A 16,202-nucleotide genomic window follows, 5' to 3' on the forward strand; every position below is an offset into this window, starting at 1 on the left:
TTTTATGCTAAAACAAAACAGGACGTCTTTGGGGGCTGATCAACACATTTGTTTGGCAAGTAGGTAAACATGAGGCTGCGAATTGAGAGAACACGAAAGACAATGAAAAGAAAACTCTTTTTCACATTCAGATTATGGCAACCTTTGTGTCAAGAGTTCTGGTTGTTCAGACCTTGCCGAACTAGCATCTCATCCATGTTGGATAGTGACTAGAGAGAAGACATCCTCAGTTGATTGATCAAGATGTGGATGAAACATGAGGCTGTTTCAAAGGTGGATGGTTCTTCGGCCAGAAATTAGTCCCAATTTTGTATATTTTAATAAAAGTTTAAAAATCAGGTAGAAAATTTGATATTTTGATAAGCAAATGAGCTTTTTTCTAATGTTTTACCCTTTATATGGTAGATCCCTGAGATGTTTGACCTCTGTACTCCGCCGCCTTATGTTTTGGTCTGACTTTATCTGTTTAGTCCAAAAAAGGCATAGAAAGATTACTGCAGCCAGCTAAAGGCTACCACAGACTGAACGGGAAGTGCTGTACTGCCAGAGGGTCTTTGGTGCTAGGTAACAGATGGTACAATGTGCAGCTAGAGCACATAGGACGTGTTGCGGAAAGGTACCAATAAGAAGCAGCTTAGTTTCATTTTTCACTGTACTCATATAAATTTAATGAATTTATCATTTTTATTATCAGCTAACTAACGTTTCACAAACTCGCTGTTCTAAAGCTGAAAGGTATGAGGTGAGATACAGTGTGACTAGGCTACTAATAGCCTAGTTAGCTTAGTTGAAAAAAGACGATTAACGTTTACCTGTTTAACTTAAATACCTTAAATTGATGCTTTTTTGTCTGTATAAATTTCAAGCCACGTCTCCTACCATGGAGTTAGAGGTTAGGTCTGAGTTTAATACAGTACAGTAATAGAAAGATGCTGAGTGTCTATGGTGCCTGATGCATCTGGTGTGTGGTAGCCATACAGGGGAATGTCCACCAATTTTTCAAACTTTCTGCTTAATTAAATGGTTCAGGTGTAAACAGACTCATTCAGAGTGGTTTGATAAGAAATGCACTGTTCTAGAGAAACTTACCAAGTCATAATTATTCACAGTGGTGAATCACAAAGTGATAGGAACCAGATGTCAAAGGAATTCAAGTCTTTTTAAAGCTCCCTTACAGGTAGTTATTACGTGAAATGGTTATGAATATGCTGCCTGATACCTGACACATAGTTTTGTGATGTTTTTGCTTTATATGCAGGCTAGAGGAGTGCTTTGCTCCATAGACGACAATGAAAAAAAATGCACTGACAGAATTTAAAAGGGTGTCATCTGAACACTCTGTAAGTCAAGTTGTTAGCTGTTATTTCTTCCTGTAGGATAGTAGAGTGTTTGAGCAGTTTCAGATTAATACTTTTAGATTTCCATCATAGGTGCTTCCATGAAAAATATATGTATTTTTAAGTTTGTAAACAATGCAATTTCAGATCAGTATTGGTATCAGCCAACATTTAAATTTCAGATTAATATCTGAACAGAGGATGTGGTATTGTGCCATTTCTGCACAGTTTCCTTCATTACTGCATTGTTGATTACTGTGTAGGTTGATTTCTGTACTCTTTCATTGTAGCCAGCAAACAGCAGGGTATACTCTTGTGTATAATGATGTCAACAAGCTGCTTGTGAGTCATGGTTGAGTTGCACTTTCCCCGTTCTGAGCAGCCCTGTGGGTTAATAAGAGGGTTAGGTGATGTCTGGTAGCCCAGCAGGGTTTACAGTCTCATCAGAGCGTCAATTTCTTCAATTGTCCTGTTTTGTAAGGACTGTGAGACGGTCAGTTTTCAGTACTGCTGAATGGCCGTGTGTTGATTGCTAACGTTCTGGACGGTGTATTGGTTTTCGCTGGTGCAGGGCTGAACAGGAGTATTGTGTGGTTCCATTTCACTTTCTGTTTGAGTGCAGCCTGGAGTCCCCCCCCCCAAGCGCCCCGCACCGAGGGTTGCCATGGTGACGAAGGGGGGGAATACCGCAGTGGCTGCCCCATATAGTGCTCCTTGGTCTGATGTTTCTGTGCCTTTAATAGTGCGGTTACACCAAAAAGGAAGAATAAAAAGAAGTATGTTTGCTGACTTTTAACTTTTCTAAGTACAGTTGATTATTAATGTCTGTGGTAATCGACTGTATGCTACAGATGCAGCTCACTGAGTTTGGGTTGAAAAACACTGGAATTTTCCTTTTAATGTCATTATTGTGCACATTCATTTTGGATGTCTCTTAGTAGATGTGGACCGTCGGCAGCTGGGTCAGAGTGGTGACTGGCCAGCAGAGTAGGGCCTGTAGCTCATTCACCATCCACAGTCTCTGAGAGTCAGTTGATGGACGCTGGGTTTGAAAGCACAGTGGATGGACACTGAGCTCTGTTATTACACAGCCAGTGAGGTATCCCGCACTGTGATCTGAGCTGGATGGTGCAAGAGACATTTGGCTTCATTGCATGTATCATGTGGCACGCTCCGTGGGATGTTAAGCAACTTTGGCATCTGAAACGCAACAGAAATAGAGCAAGAAAATGCGATCAAAATTCCAGCCTCATAGATACACTGAGCAGCTACAGGCTGTCTACTGTCAACATCTACACCTTTCATATAAGACTGACTGAAATGATACAGTCGACTATTTGTATATTAACCCTTTAAGAACTGACAGTGTAAGTGGCCTTCTAAACACTACATAAAGATGGTTCTTTAAAGGTTCTTTAATAAAGGCAGTGGTGCTACTTAGAACCATTTCAAGCTTAATTGGTTCTTTGCATGGTGTAATTGTTCTTCAGGTTAATGGAGAATGTGTTGCATGTGGTTCTATATAGAACCTTTTTGAAAATGGTTCTATATAGCACTAAAAATCTTCTATTGTTACAATAGAAAGAACATTTTCAGAAAGGTTTAGTATAGAACCACACACTTAAAAGAAATGGTTCTTCAAGGGTTGGTTTGTTTAAAAAATGGTTCTGTATGGAACCTTGAACACTCAGAGAACCTTTTGGATGATAAAAGGGTTCTTCGCATGGTGAAACGATTCTTCCATCAATTAATGGAAAATATTCTGCTGTAGATGGTTCTGTACAGAACCTTTTTGGAAAGGGTTCTATGTAGCACCAAAAGGGTTCTTCTATTGTTATAACAACAAGCTTGTAAGAATAGAAGAACCTTTTTGTCGCTATATAGAACCCCTTTCAAAAAGGTTATATATAGAACCATATACAGCACATTCTCCATCAATCTGAAGAACCCTTTCATGATGCAGCAAACCCTTTAATCATGCAAAGGGCTCTTTAAGTGTTCATGGTTCAATATAGAACCAGTTTCTTTGTGAAAGAACCTTTGATGAACCATCTTTTAAAGTGTGCATATGCAGCACATTCTCTATCAGACTGACCACTGACCATTAATATGTACACTTACTTTCTTCCAGTGTTGACATGACGCTCTGGCTGAAATGAAAAACATTGCTGTTGTAGACGTGCGTAGTCGCCTTTATGTTTCCCATAAATTTGAAATGTACGTTAGAGCTGAGGCAGGGAGAGGGATGTCAGCATAAATAAAGAACAAAATTCATAACAGCATTTTTTACAGTCATTTTTAGGCCTTTCACAATTATAACAATCACCTAATCACAATTATTTGAGATGATCCTAATTGTTTGAGCTGACTGCAATCATTTTCCACAGTTGTTACATTTCATAGTCATATGCTGCAACAGACAAAATGTGAATTGGAAGTGTTGGGTTGAGGCCAATTAATGTAAATGAAAGAAAGCAGTAAATGCATTCATTGGAAGTCAGCATGACAAATGACCTGTTAAACACTAGTTTTAGGCCGGAATGCTCCTGTAATAAGTGCTGGGTGCTTTATGCGCATTCACTGCTGCTGTGCTGGGTGCTTTATGAATGACTCCAGGAGCTCAGGAATGTTATTTACAGTAGGGAAGCGTCCGCGGTGCCGGAGCGTTTAGCCGTTAGGGAGCTGACCTGAGAGGCCTAATAAGGAGGTGGATGGAGCATCTTTCAAACGCAGCAGAGCCCAGAGACGCTGTACCTGAAACAAAGACGGTTAGAGGGGTGTGCTGGAGCGGATCAGAGAAATCAGGCCACATTTTAAGCGATATAGGTAAGGGACGCGTCCCGGCCTAGTTAGAACCTGCTTTTACGAGCACTGACCTTCATGTAAGGCTGTGAGGAGTAAAAAGTGAAGTAGGGCGTTTATTTTGTTTTCATTTTTCTTCTGAACAAAGAACAAAAAGTCAAATTTATGCAGCTTTCTCACCTCAAATGAAGCTAATCAGTGACATATCTTGTGTCTGATGTTTGCTTCTTTAGTTTTTAGCCAACAAGCAATGATAGCTTATTAACATGCACGCCTCAGACTGTTTTGAGTTGTTCAGTTATCTCTGATAGACTTCTAGACTTCCTTTTGTGGTTTCTGACACTGTATGTATAGAAATGGACAAAAGTGTAGATATAGTTCATCAGACTATTCCTTTAAAGGGCCCATATAGTGGAAAATAGAATTTTACTCTCTTTTTTTAATAAATAAGTCTGATGTAGTATGTAAACATTGCTAAAGTTTTAAAACATACTGCTCACTCCTCTGTATATACGGTCTCTATGGAAACTAAGCTGCAAAAACAACCTGTTTTGGATTTATTGTTTTTCTGATGTCATAAATACTATCATATTTACATACATTCACCTAGTAAGCCTACAGCAGTTTAGCCCCACCCATTCATACTGAAGTTCTGAGGAGTGTTTCAGCCTGGGCTGCTTTTTGAACGAAGCACAATGCAGGGTAGCCACTCAGAACAGAGCTCATTTAAGTATATCAGTCTTAAAGGCACAGTAACAAAAAATACAGATAAAGAGAGGTTGAAAATGGTCATGTAGAAATGAATTATGACTGTTTTTGATTTGTAAAAACATTATAAGTGGACCTCAGGGAGAAAAGATAAAATGCAAGAAAAAGTGTAGAATGTGGGCCCTTTAATCTGCCACATTTTATGAAGCTCATTCCTCAATCCAGCTGTTGTGTGAGGTGTTTTGTAAAGAGTGAGGGCTAGGAGGGAACGTTCAGCTTGGAGTGGTTTTAAATGTTACGAGAACGGTTAAGAGAACGGTTCTAAGTAACAGGAGCTGCACATGAACGTCCTGCAGCTCTGAGCTTTTGTTGCTGTGATTGAAGTTAAGCTGATCTGCAGAAACGAACCGAGACTTAAACCTCCTACTGCATTCCAGCCCTTTTTTCTGTCTCTCTCTTAACAAGGATTATTGGATTTCATTTGAGATGAAACGTGAGACTTTGCATCACACGGTTCAGTTTCAGTGGGTGATGATTTATGCTGCATCTCATAGCATCTACTCTACCACCCTTCATGTATTGTTGCCGGGACAAAACCACATATCTCCAAACCGATAAGGAGGAAAAAACACACTTTACTTTTAATGTAAGCGGAACTAGACGGAGTCATTTTGGGTCGTTTCTTTTGGTCCTTCAGGTTTTGACAGAATTTAAAAATGCCTGTTGTCTTTTACATTATGTGTAATTTTTATGATGAATGGACCAAAAGAAACGGCCCAAAATGACTTGGAAAAAAGTTCCGTTGACGTAAAGGTTTTTTCCTGTAAAGTTATCATTTTGGAGATTCGAGGTTTTGTTCAAGAGATATATATATATATATATATATATATATATATATATATATATATATATTTATATAAAACTGTGCAACACCTGGTAGACCACCAGATCTGAAAAAATCCACAGGTGTTTCTGTAATTAAGGTATTAATTATTGGTTAATTATATCAGTATTGGCTACAATAAGGTGGTTATTATTGGTTTATAATATAGGTATTAGCTACAGTAAGGTGTTAATTATTGGTTTATAATATTGGTATTAGCTACAGTAAGGTGTTAATTATTGGTTTATAATATTGGTATTAGCTACAGTAAGGTGGTTATTATTGGTTTATAATATTAGTATTAACTACAATAAGGTGTTAATTATTGGTTTATAATATTGGTATTAGCTACAGTAAGGTGGTAATTATTGGTTTATAATATTAGTATTAGCTACAGTAAGGTGGTTATTATTGGTTTATAATATTAGTATTTGCTACAGTAAGGTGGTTATTATTGGTTTATAATATTGGTATTAGCTACAGTAAGGTGGTTATTATTGGTTTATAATATTGGTATTAGCTACAGTAAGGTGGTAATTATTGGTTTATAATATTGGTATTAGCTACAATAAGGTGTTAATTATTGGTTTATGACATTGGTCTTAGCTACAGTACGATGTTAATGATCGATTTATGACAGTATCAGCTACATTAAGGTGTTAATTATCACTTATTGTATCAGCACAAATTCCATATTAGTGCATCTCTAGTAAATTTAATTTTCTTTTTTCAGTTTCTTTTAAAGTCTGTGTTGAATATGTTGATCGCTGGGTTCCATTGTCTTCATCTGAAAAGAAATCTGTCCCAACTGTTTTTAACTCGTTTTATAAATTATGGAGCTGTCAATCAGCTGTCCGGAAGAGTTAGCGTGCAGAGTGGCTGTGTGTGTGCTTTAGCCAGGTGGGGACAGGAGGCCGTGGGACTGCCCTGAGAAAAATGACTTTATGTAAAAGACTGTAGAAGATTACCGACTCGGATGTGTGAGAAATGTGTAAGGTTCACATTCATGCTCTTATTTAATGTATGTAAATGCCTGTTATGTAAGTTCTTCTTGCTGAAAAGACCAGCCTGCGTCATCACATGGAGATTCCTGGCTTAAACCCAAGAGGCCCCACGGTTTTACAGTCTGGTCAGGGATTAATAATTGGTTAATTATGGAATTGAGCCAGACAATTAAACAGGCTTATATATATAATTTTCATCAGCAGATGTTTTTCAACAGAATTCTAAGACTTTCTTTAATCGTTTATTCAGTTGCACCTCTGAAATTCTTACTTGGGACTAAACACAACACCCACTCATAGGACTGGAGCTCCTACAGTTAGAGAAGACTGTCACCCTGTGGATGAATATGGTACTGCATTTATAATATGGACCACAAATTTCACTACCTTTTTATTTTACCTCAGAAGTTTTACATGTATTTGTTTTTTAGAGCAGTGAATTGTAGCACTGCTACAGTTTAAATGAACCTTTTTTTATCTGTTTTTTAAAATAGAATAGAGCAAATTAAAAGTATTTTCTCTGTTCTCATTCCAGCATGGATCTAGCATTGATTTCCATCAAGCATCATGAAATAATAAGTCATTTTGTGATTCTTTTGCAAATAATGATGATCATTATGCTTCAAAGTCTTGAGGAACACAACCCAGTTCGGTATAAGATTTACATCCATCTCATTCTTTAATAATGTTGCAGTATAACATTACAAGGCTTAGCTCAAAATATATGTAAAGGCATTGAGTAATTTAATATGCTTATTGTTAAGGGTGAAGCTATTTCTATACAGTATCAAAAAAGGTGTTCAAAACATTTCATCAAAATTTAAAACTGTATTGGCGGTACATGCCTCAAACTCTTCCAAGCATGTCTCATTTACCGTCTTTTGTGGAAACCAATTTCAGTGGTCGAATCTTTCAGCATCAGGAAAAAATTTTAAAATATATCTGGCAAAAAACAGACACAAGTAAATATATAATATCAGTTCATTTACCTTAATTACAGTCTCCATTCGGTTCAGGAGTCTTGTTTTCAGGTTTTCATAGAAATCTGTGGGGATATTTTCCACACCTTCAAAGTTCAGTCTTAGAAGTTGGTTGCATTCAGTGAGGGTTAAGGTCTGGACTCTGTGGTGTGTCAGGCAGCTTCTTTGTTTGATTTGGAATTTTTCTACTTTTTGTCTATATCCTTTTCTCAGTAAGAGCTTCTTGATATCCTTTCCGACCCGTAGCGCTGAGTTGCCTTCTCAAAGTGGAAGGGCAGACAGAAAAAACAATGATTTTCCGAAGATCTGAAGCAGAGTGGAGCTTGATTTTCTCCTCCTCTGGACTACCAGGTCTTGCATGGTTGTTAGGAGTCCCATTTTCTTTATATATGTTAACTTTCTTTGACTATCTTTGACTTCTCCTCTTCTTTATTCATCCCCTTTTACACTTCTGCACATTTTGATGCACAAGTACTGTTTCTGTACAATTACTGTCATGAACAAAGCAAGAATAACACTACTGAAACTTTACCAAATGTTTCAGTAGTGACTGTTTTGGTGACAGTTTTAGCTAATATTGAGCAGAACTCAAAAACGCTAGCCAGTAAATGACTAGCAAACACAGCTTTGAACAGTTATAGACACATAAAATCATAATATTTGTTATTATGTTAATATTTGTGTCTCACTTCCAGCTCTCAAATGCTGGGGTGTGGCTAAAATAAGGCTCCGCCTACAAACTAAAACTCTTTTTGCTTTGATAGTGACTTGAAAACAGGGGACAGCATTTCTTGAATAAAGTTTTTTTTATTTAAAAATTAAACTAATGACTCATGAATCATGAAGATCTTTAAAAAAAAAATACAAAAAAAAATACAAAATCATTTTTACAAGTTGAAATTTAGCTTATTATTATATAACATAATCCTTGTAACTATCAAAAGTCTGAATACTTGTTTTTTTTTTTTTAAATAGTTTTTTACTGAGTCCACAGTTTGAACTACTCTGCTAGAATGGTCCATATAAAAAGTCCAGTTTGTATTTCCTGCTCCATTAACAGTGTCTGTGTGGTAACCCAGATTGCTCAGGCAGCACACTGTGTTCCAATACGGCTGTTCTTTCACTGGCTCACTTTCACTGGTGTCTCATCAGAGTGTGTGTCCTGTCAGCGTTAGGCAGCATGCAGATTCATCAGGAGTGTGTTATTTCAGAGAGGAAGCAGGATGGCCACTGGAGAGGTGCAGATGGTTTGGGTTACACATCTTGACTCAGCCAGTGGCCAGGCTTCTAAACGATGCTTCTAATCCCGGCCTAAACACATGACTAGCTAATAACATATTTACAAACAGATATTACTGTGTAAAGTACCCCTAAAGGCATATTTTAAATAGTAAAAATAATCTATATTAAATATAAATATTTTCATACATTATTGTTATTCCACAGGAAAGTGCTAAAAATGGCATAGGAGCATCCTTAAACCTTAACACTGAATAGGAATGCAAACATTTATGAATATGCATGATTATACACATTATAAACACCCAAAGTTGTTCCATCTTTTGTAATAGAAAGTGAAATAAGCAGGGATAATAATAATGATATTTAAAGGACCTATGTCATACAAAACCCTTTTTTTCAATAAAAGTTTGAAATGTGTGTATATATATATATGTGTGTGTATATATATATATATATATGTGTGTGTGTATATATATATATATATATATATATATATATATATATATATATATATATTTTCCTTACAGTTCATATATGGCAACTAGGCTGCAAAAACAGCCCATTTTGAATTTGTGACGTCACAAAAATCAATGCATTTAAATCTGTCCACCTATTCAGCCTGCATTAGTCATTTATGCTGAAGTTATAAGGAGTGTTTCAGCCTGGACTGCTTTTTGACTAAATGCAGAGCAGCCAATCAGAACAGAGCTGATTTACATGCATCAGTAACAAAAAGAGCCTGTTTAATTTTTAGGGATGAAGAGAGTTTGGAAAAGGGTCATGTAAAAATAAATTATGGCTGTTTTTGCTACATAAAACCACACAAACGTTGTATGTAAAATACAGGGGTATGAAACTTTTAATATGCAAATAAAAAAAATGTACATAATAGTAATAACCAAATGCTGAGTGGTGTTTTTTTTGGACGCTGAGTGTCGTCTGGCTGACATGTTGGGCGCTATGTAACCCCCCCTTTCCTGGCGTTATTTACATCATAAAATTGCAACACAGATCGGCCAAATTTAAAATAATGAATTAACTGATTGCCAGTTGCTTGTTTGGAGCACCACTCAGCACGTTTACAATCTTGGCTGATTTGGATCGTTTGGCCCTATTATTGTAATTAAGGGTATAAAATAATAACAATTTGACAGGTTAATTGATTGGACGGGTATTTTTGCAGATATAATTGAATTACAGATAAGAGTGAATGTGAGTGAAGGTGGTTATCATGGTGTGGGTGTGTGTGTGTGTGTGTGTGTGTGTGTGGGTGAGTATGTGTTTATGTGTGTGTACGTGGACCCTTCCCCCAGCTTTGTCACCCCCCTCCCCCACCTTGTCAAAATGAGAGGTGGGGCTTAACAAGTGACAGCTCAACCAAACGGTGTGATCCGGTGTGCTCCAGTACACACACACACACACACACCCACACACACACACACACATGCGCACACTCAGGGAGGGAGCCTCTATGAATCGCTCACAGAGCACACACTATTTCGTAGAGGAACACACACACACGGACACAGGAGGCCGTGAGAGCATCTCTGCAGAGCACACACACAGGCAGGGAGGAAGGGAGGGGCAGGCTGTGGAGACGGGGGCAGCATGAGGCCGAGCGCGAGTGTGTGACGGCATGTTGAGGAAGCTGGTATGCCGGAGGATCTGCGCCTGTAAGCATCTCTGTTTCTTTCCATCGCAGAAGGGAGGGAAGGAGGGAGCGAGAGAGAGAGAGAGAGAGAGAATAGCAGCTTTGGGTGTGAAAGATGAAAGGGCGTGAATAGTGGCTAATCTTCATCTGAGGGTGGCAGCATAGTGACAGTGTAAATAAGCAACAGGGCTGGATGTGCTTAGGATAGACAAGTATTTTTTATTATTATGTTGTAGCTTAGCATGTGTTCTTTATTGGTTCGGGCTGTTCTTGTTTTGTTTAAATGTAAGTGATAATAATTTGGGAATGTGAATTGATTTTCGATTCAATCTGACACTATTTTAGACCCTACTCTCTCTGCTCATGTGGAAAATGTGATAACTAGGATGCAGGCTTATGTGTGTATGTGTGTCTGCCTGGTATTTTCCATGTAATAGCAACCTGCAGTAACTGTTAGTGTCACAGGGAGTATGAGTGAGAAATAGGTGTTGTTAGCAATGAATGATGAATGATGTCTTCACCAAGCTGATGTGGTATGTGTGTGTGTGTGTGTGTGTGTGTGTGTGTGTGTGTGTGTGTGTGTGAATAATTCATTGCCATTGATTGCTGGTCTGGCACATTTCAGGGCTGTAGCGCTCACGTGTGCGGCTCAAGGGGAATTATATAGCCTGCCGATGCCTCCCCAGCACTTCCACGATAAGGTCATGCTGAAAAAGACAATGCCCTTCAGAGAGGGACCCTCAACCATGACTAGCCTAGTTTTCACATCCTATCAAAGCTAGCCTAGCTAACTTAGCTCATCACAGTAAACCTAACGTTCACGTCACAGTGAAGTTAGCATTCAGTGAGTCTAGCGTTCACATCACAGTGAAGTCAGCGTTCACATTATAGTGTATCTAGAATTCATATTTAGTAAATCTAATATTCACATTGCAGTGAATCTATCGCTCATATTACAGTGAATGTAGAATTCATATTCAGTAAATCTAGCATGCATATTAAAGGGAACCTAGCAATGAATCTAGCCTTCACATCACTGTGAATCTAGAATTCACAATTAGTAAAATCTAATATACACATCACAGTGAAGCTAACATTCACATTACAGTGAATCTAGCAGTCACGATACAGTGAATCTAGAATTCATATTCAGTAAATCTAGCAAGCACATTAAAGTGAACCTAGCAGTGAATCTAGCTTTGACATCATAGTAAATCTAGCATTCACATTGCAGTGAACCCAGCATGCATATCACAGAGAATCTAACGTTCACAGCACAGTAAATCTACCATTCACATCACAGTGAATCTAGCACTCACATAACAGAGAATCTAGCATTCACACCACAGAAAATCTGGCGCTCACATTACAGAGAATCTAGCACTGACATCACAGTGAATCTAGCATTCACATCACACAGAATCTAGCACTCACATAACAGAGAATGTAGCACTCACATCACTGTGAATCTAGCACTCACATAACAGAATCTAGCGCTCACATCACTGTGAATCTAGCACTCACATAACAGAATCTAGCGCTCACATCACTGTGAATCTGGCACTCACATAACAGAATCTAGCACTCACATCACTGTGTATCTGGCACTCACATAACAGAATCTAGCACTCACATCACTGTGAATCTGGCACTCACATAACAGAATCTAGCACTCACATCACTGTGAATCTGGCACTCACATAACAGAGAATCTAGCACTGACATTACAGTAAATCTAGCATTCAGATTACAGTAAATCTACAATTCATATTCAGTAAATCTGGCATTCAGATAAAAATGAAACTAGCAGTGAACCTAGCTTTCACATTATAGTGAATCAACATTCAAATTACAGTGAACCTAGCACTCACATTACAGTGAACCTAGCATTCATCTTACAGTGAACCTAGCACTCACATTACAGTGAACCTAGCATTCATATTACAGTGAATCTAGTACTCACATTTCAGTGAATATACCATTAACATCACTCTGAACCTTCACTTCAACTGAGATATCCTTACAAGACTGTTGATGCATTTGTTTCCCACCTATTTGTTTTAGTTGCAGCCCCTACACGTCATGTTAAAACAGTGCTTGATTACATGTCAGTCAAATGGCCTGTCCTGTCAAAATAGGCCGTTCTTGGCTGCCTTAAGTGACACAACGCATGAGACTCTGACACCAGACAGAAGTCTGACTTGGGAGACTACAACCTAGATTCACATCACAGTTTATCATACATCATTTATATCACAGTGAAGTAGCATTCAGTTCCAGTGAACCTAGCATTCGCATTGCAGAGAGGCTAGCATTCACATCACCACACTGCTAGCATTTATTATCCTTACACAAATATATAGCGCGGGGTCACAATAACCCTTCAGCTTCACTCAGCTAGCTTGGTATTATCTCAGGACTGGAATCCTAGCATGACAACACATCACAGGTAGCTTAGCATGTCAGCTTCAGCAGATCAAAATAACTGTCAAGGAATTAGTTCCAGTCATGTAACCTAGGTCAAAATAGGTTTGACTCAGGTTTTCTTTAGCTCTGCTGTAGTAAGAGCAGTCCAAGCATTACAGCTGGCCTAAGACCTCATCAACCACACTGATCTGAAAAGCCAAACACAGTATGTCCAAAGCTGTTTGATTTACTAGTAGGCAGAATTTATTTGCTTACTAAGGGAAGATGTTTATTAGATAAATATTTCATTTTGGATCTCTAACACTATTTTTAGAGAATACTGAAGTGAGAATTTGGGAAAAAATGTATCACAATTATGGCCTTTTTGTTTGCTTTTAGTTTGCAACTAAACTATAAACAAATCAAAAAGGAAAGCACTGTCATTTTGCCATGTTGTAGGAGTAGTCTTCATTAAAATATTGCAACCATAGTGTAGGACCAGTAGCACTTCCTGAATCAAGTTAACAGCTTTTTGTAATTTTTACCAACCTGTTTTCATCTTATTTTGTAATTGTAACTTTGTAATTGAACTGTTTATCTTACTAATATATGTGAAAATGCCCAAATATTGAGCCCCGTGGAACCTCATTTCGGGGTTTTACATCCAAGACATGTAAAGTCACATTCTTTCTTAACGTTTTGTCACCGATGAGGCAAAAATCAAATACAAAATGTAGTTAGTTTTTTTAGGAAGACATGCTGAGAGATGTAATTTGTGATAATAATTGTAGTTGCAGTCAGAGAGTCTGAGCAGCAAGCAGGGTTGTTTGATTTGTTTTCTTGAAACATCTGTTCTTCTGAATATTCTTCTGTTTACATATTCTCTTCTAACCAAGATCTAGTCAATTATGAGATACATATCTGAAGTGAAGGTTCTGCTGTCTCTCCAGATAAGAACATAGATGATGATGACTCTGTGGACGGAGGGCGTTCCTCTGCCTCCTCTAAGGGAGCGTCATCAGCGCGGCGAACAGGATCTATGCGCAGGCCAAGTTCTGCCTCCAGCACCAAGAGCACAGGTTAGCCCCACCCCTAAAACTGTCTTATCTGGGAAATTGTGAATAGTGCAAGGGAGCACAAAATGGTGACTGCTAAAGTACGGTTATATTTACTGTAATAGGATCATATTTAACAAGTCTAGAGCTATTGCTGTTGTTTTAACCCACTCTTAAAATGTAATGTGATTTAACATAATTACATAATCAATCACATAGCTTTTATGCATTGGATTTTCATTCAGTTTACATTTTGAATTGACAGGTTGTTTTTTTGATCACGTTTTTCTTTTGTTTTTGTTTTCTTCCTGGAAAACAAGACTTTACATACAACAGTACCCTTTCAGATCATTTAAATTATAATAACATAACTCCTTTTCTACTTACAAACATATATTATGATTTGAAAGGGTCTACTCTTCTGGCCAAATTTCTACTCTTGTTTCAGTGAGCTACATATGAGAAATAACTAAGATTAAAATTACACCACACATTTGTTATCATGGTGATAGCTGTGACTTGCAGAGGTTAAATCCCTCTGACTTACACATATGTATCTGCTCCTGTCCACAGGTAAAGAGGGCCCCAGTGCTGGTGCTGTGGATGAGGACGACTTCATCCGTGCCTTTGAGGATGTGCCCACGATACAGGTGAAACCCACTTTACACAAATGCACACTGACTTTTACTTCCAGCTGTAGTTTTAAAGAAGTTGCTTCCGTTGTTTTATTTATGAGATGAGATAGCCTGAGGTTTCAGTCACAGATCTACATACACAACATGTCCAAATGTACCTAGACACGCTGTCTTATTGAAGAGTTCAGATTTTTTAAGGTGCAGCTTGTATAATCTCCATAGAAAAACACTGCCACTAGAATGGGATGCTCTGGAACAGACACACATCAGCCTAGGGTCACCATGCCCAATGCAAAATGTTGGCTAGAAAGGTGTGAAGCCACCAGCATTGGGCTGTGAAACAGGGGAACTATGTTTGTAAGATGAAGCTCCTTCCCATACCTTTAGGATGAGTTATAGTGGTGTTTGTGATCCAGGACCAACCGTCAAACATCAGTACCTGACCTCACTAATGCTTCTCCGAATGCAATCAGATCCTTTAGTGAAAAGCCTTCCCAGAACATTGAAGGCTGTTTCTGCAGCAAAAGTGAAAAACTCTGTATTAATACCCTTTATTTCAGGAGAAGTGTTGGATAAGCAGATGTCAACAAACCTTTGGACATATAGTGTATTCGCTGTTGCTGCATCTGTGTGTATAATCTTATGATTCTGTTGCTCTCCAGTTTCTGCCTTGAACCAACAAGAATATCTAACTGCCATTTTACTCAGCTTAAATAAGCCCTCAGCCTCTCTTGGCCTTGGCTGTGCTTTCTTTGTTATAAATATTAAAAAGCAGAGAAAACTTGTTGGTTGAAACATTGAAAGGCTCAGTGAAAGAACAAGCTTGCCTTATTTTCCATCTGTAATATGATGCGTTACTATGATTGTTGCTTTCCTGTGCCAGTCTGTCACTGTAACAGTGATCGAAAGGCCACTGAGGCCACTGCACTTTCGATCGGTGTAGGCTGGAGGACTGCCAGGTCTAGCTCTGGTCCTGTTGCCCTCTCGATAGATTGAACTGATGATTGTGCTGTGTGCCTGTTTCAGATTTACTCCAGCAGAGAGCTGGAGGACTCCATGAATAAGATCCGAGAGGTCCTCTCGGACGACAAACATGACTGGGAGCACAGAGTGGCTGCGGTGAGCTCATTTCCTGCCCCTCCTCGTCTCATTATTGGTTGAAGAGCTTAAAGCTCAGCATTGAATTTTTTCTCCGTTTTTTTTGGAACAGAGAAAAAAGAAGTAGAAGTTATGCATTTTAAAAATACTATATAATAGAGTGTAATACAGTGATTTCTTTTTACTCTTTGTTCTATATACTGTGTTGCACTAAATCCAGTTAAACGAGACTAATTTTGCTTTCTTCATAATCAAACATGCACTTGGTCATACAAGCACTGACGATGTCCATGATATGTCCAGAAAAGCACAGTGTATTGTATTGTGACATAATTTATATTGTCATATTGCCCAGCCCTACTGTGAATATACGGTACTGTGCAAAAGTCAGAGACCACTTT

At 38.3% G+C, this 16,202-nt stretch overlaps 1 protein-coding gene across 4 annotated transcripts in view; it reads left to right on the top strand.

Moving 5' to 3' along the window:
- Nucleotides 1-16,202, top strand: part of LOC118819477 (CLIP-associating protein 1-B) — a 90,730-nt gene that overhangs the window by 33,446 nt on the left and 41,082 nt on the right. For all 4 annotated transcript variants that reach the window (XM_036587285.1, XM_036587289.1, XM_036587290.1 and 1 more), the window contains exons 9-11: nucleotides 13,964-14,092; nucleotides 14,642-14,718; nucleotides 15,730-15,822. In XM_036587285.1, the coding sequence (XP_036443178.1) occupies nucleotides 13,964-14,092; nucleotides 14,642-14,718; nucleotides 15,730-15,822 (299 nt within the window). The remainder of the gene's footprint in view (nucleotides 1-13,963; nucleotides 14,093-14,641; nucleotides 14,719-15,729; nucleotides 15,823-16,202) is intronic.

This window comes from Colossoma macropomum, unplaced genomic scaffold (assembly GCF_904425465.1).
Source record: "Colossoma macropomum unplaced genomic scaffold, Colossoma_macropomum, whole genome shotgun sequence".
NCBI classification, from domain to species: Eukaryota; Metazoa; Chordata; class Actinopteri; order Characiformes; family Serrasalmidae; genus Colossoma; species Colossoma macropomum.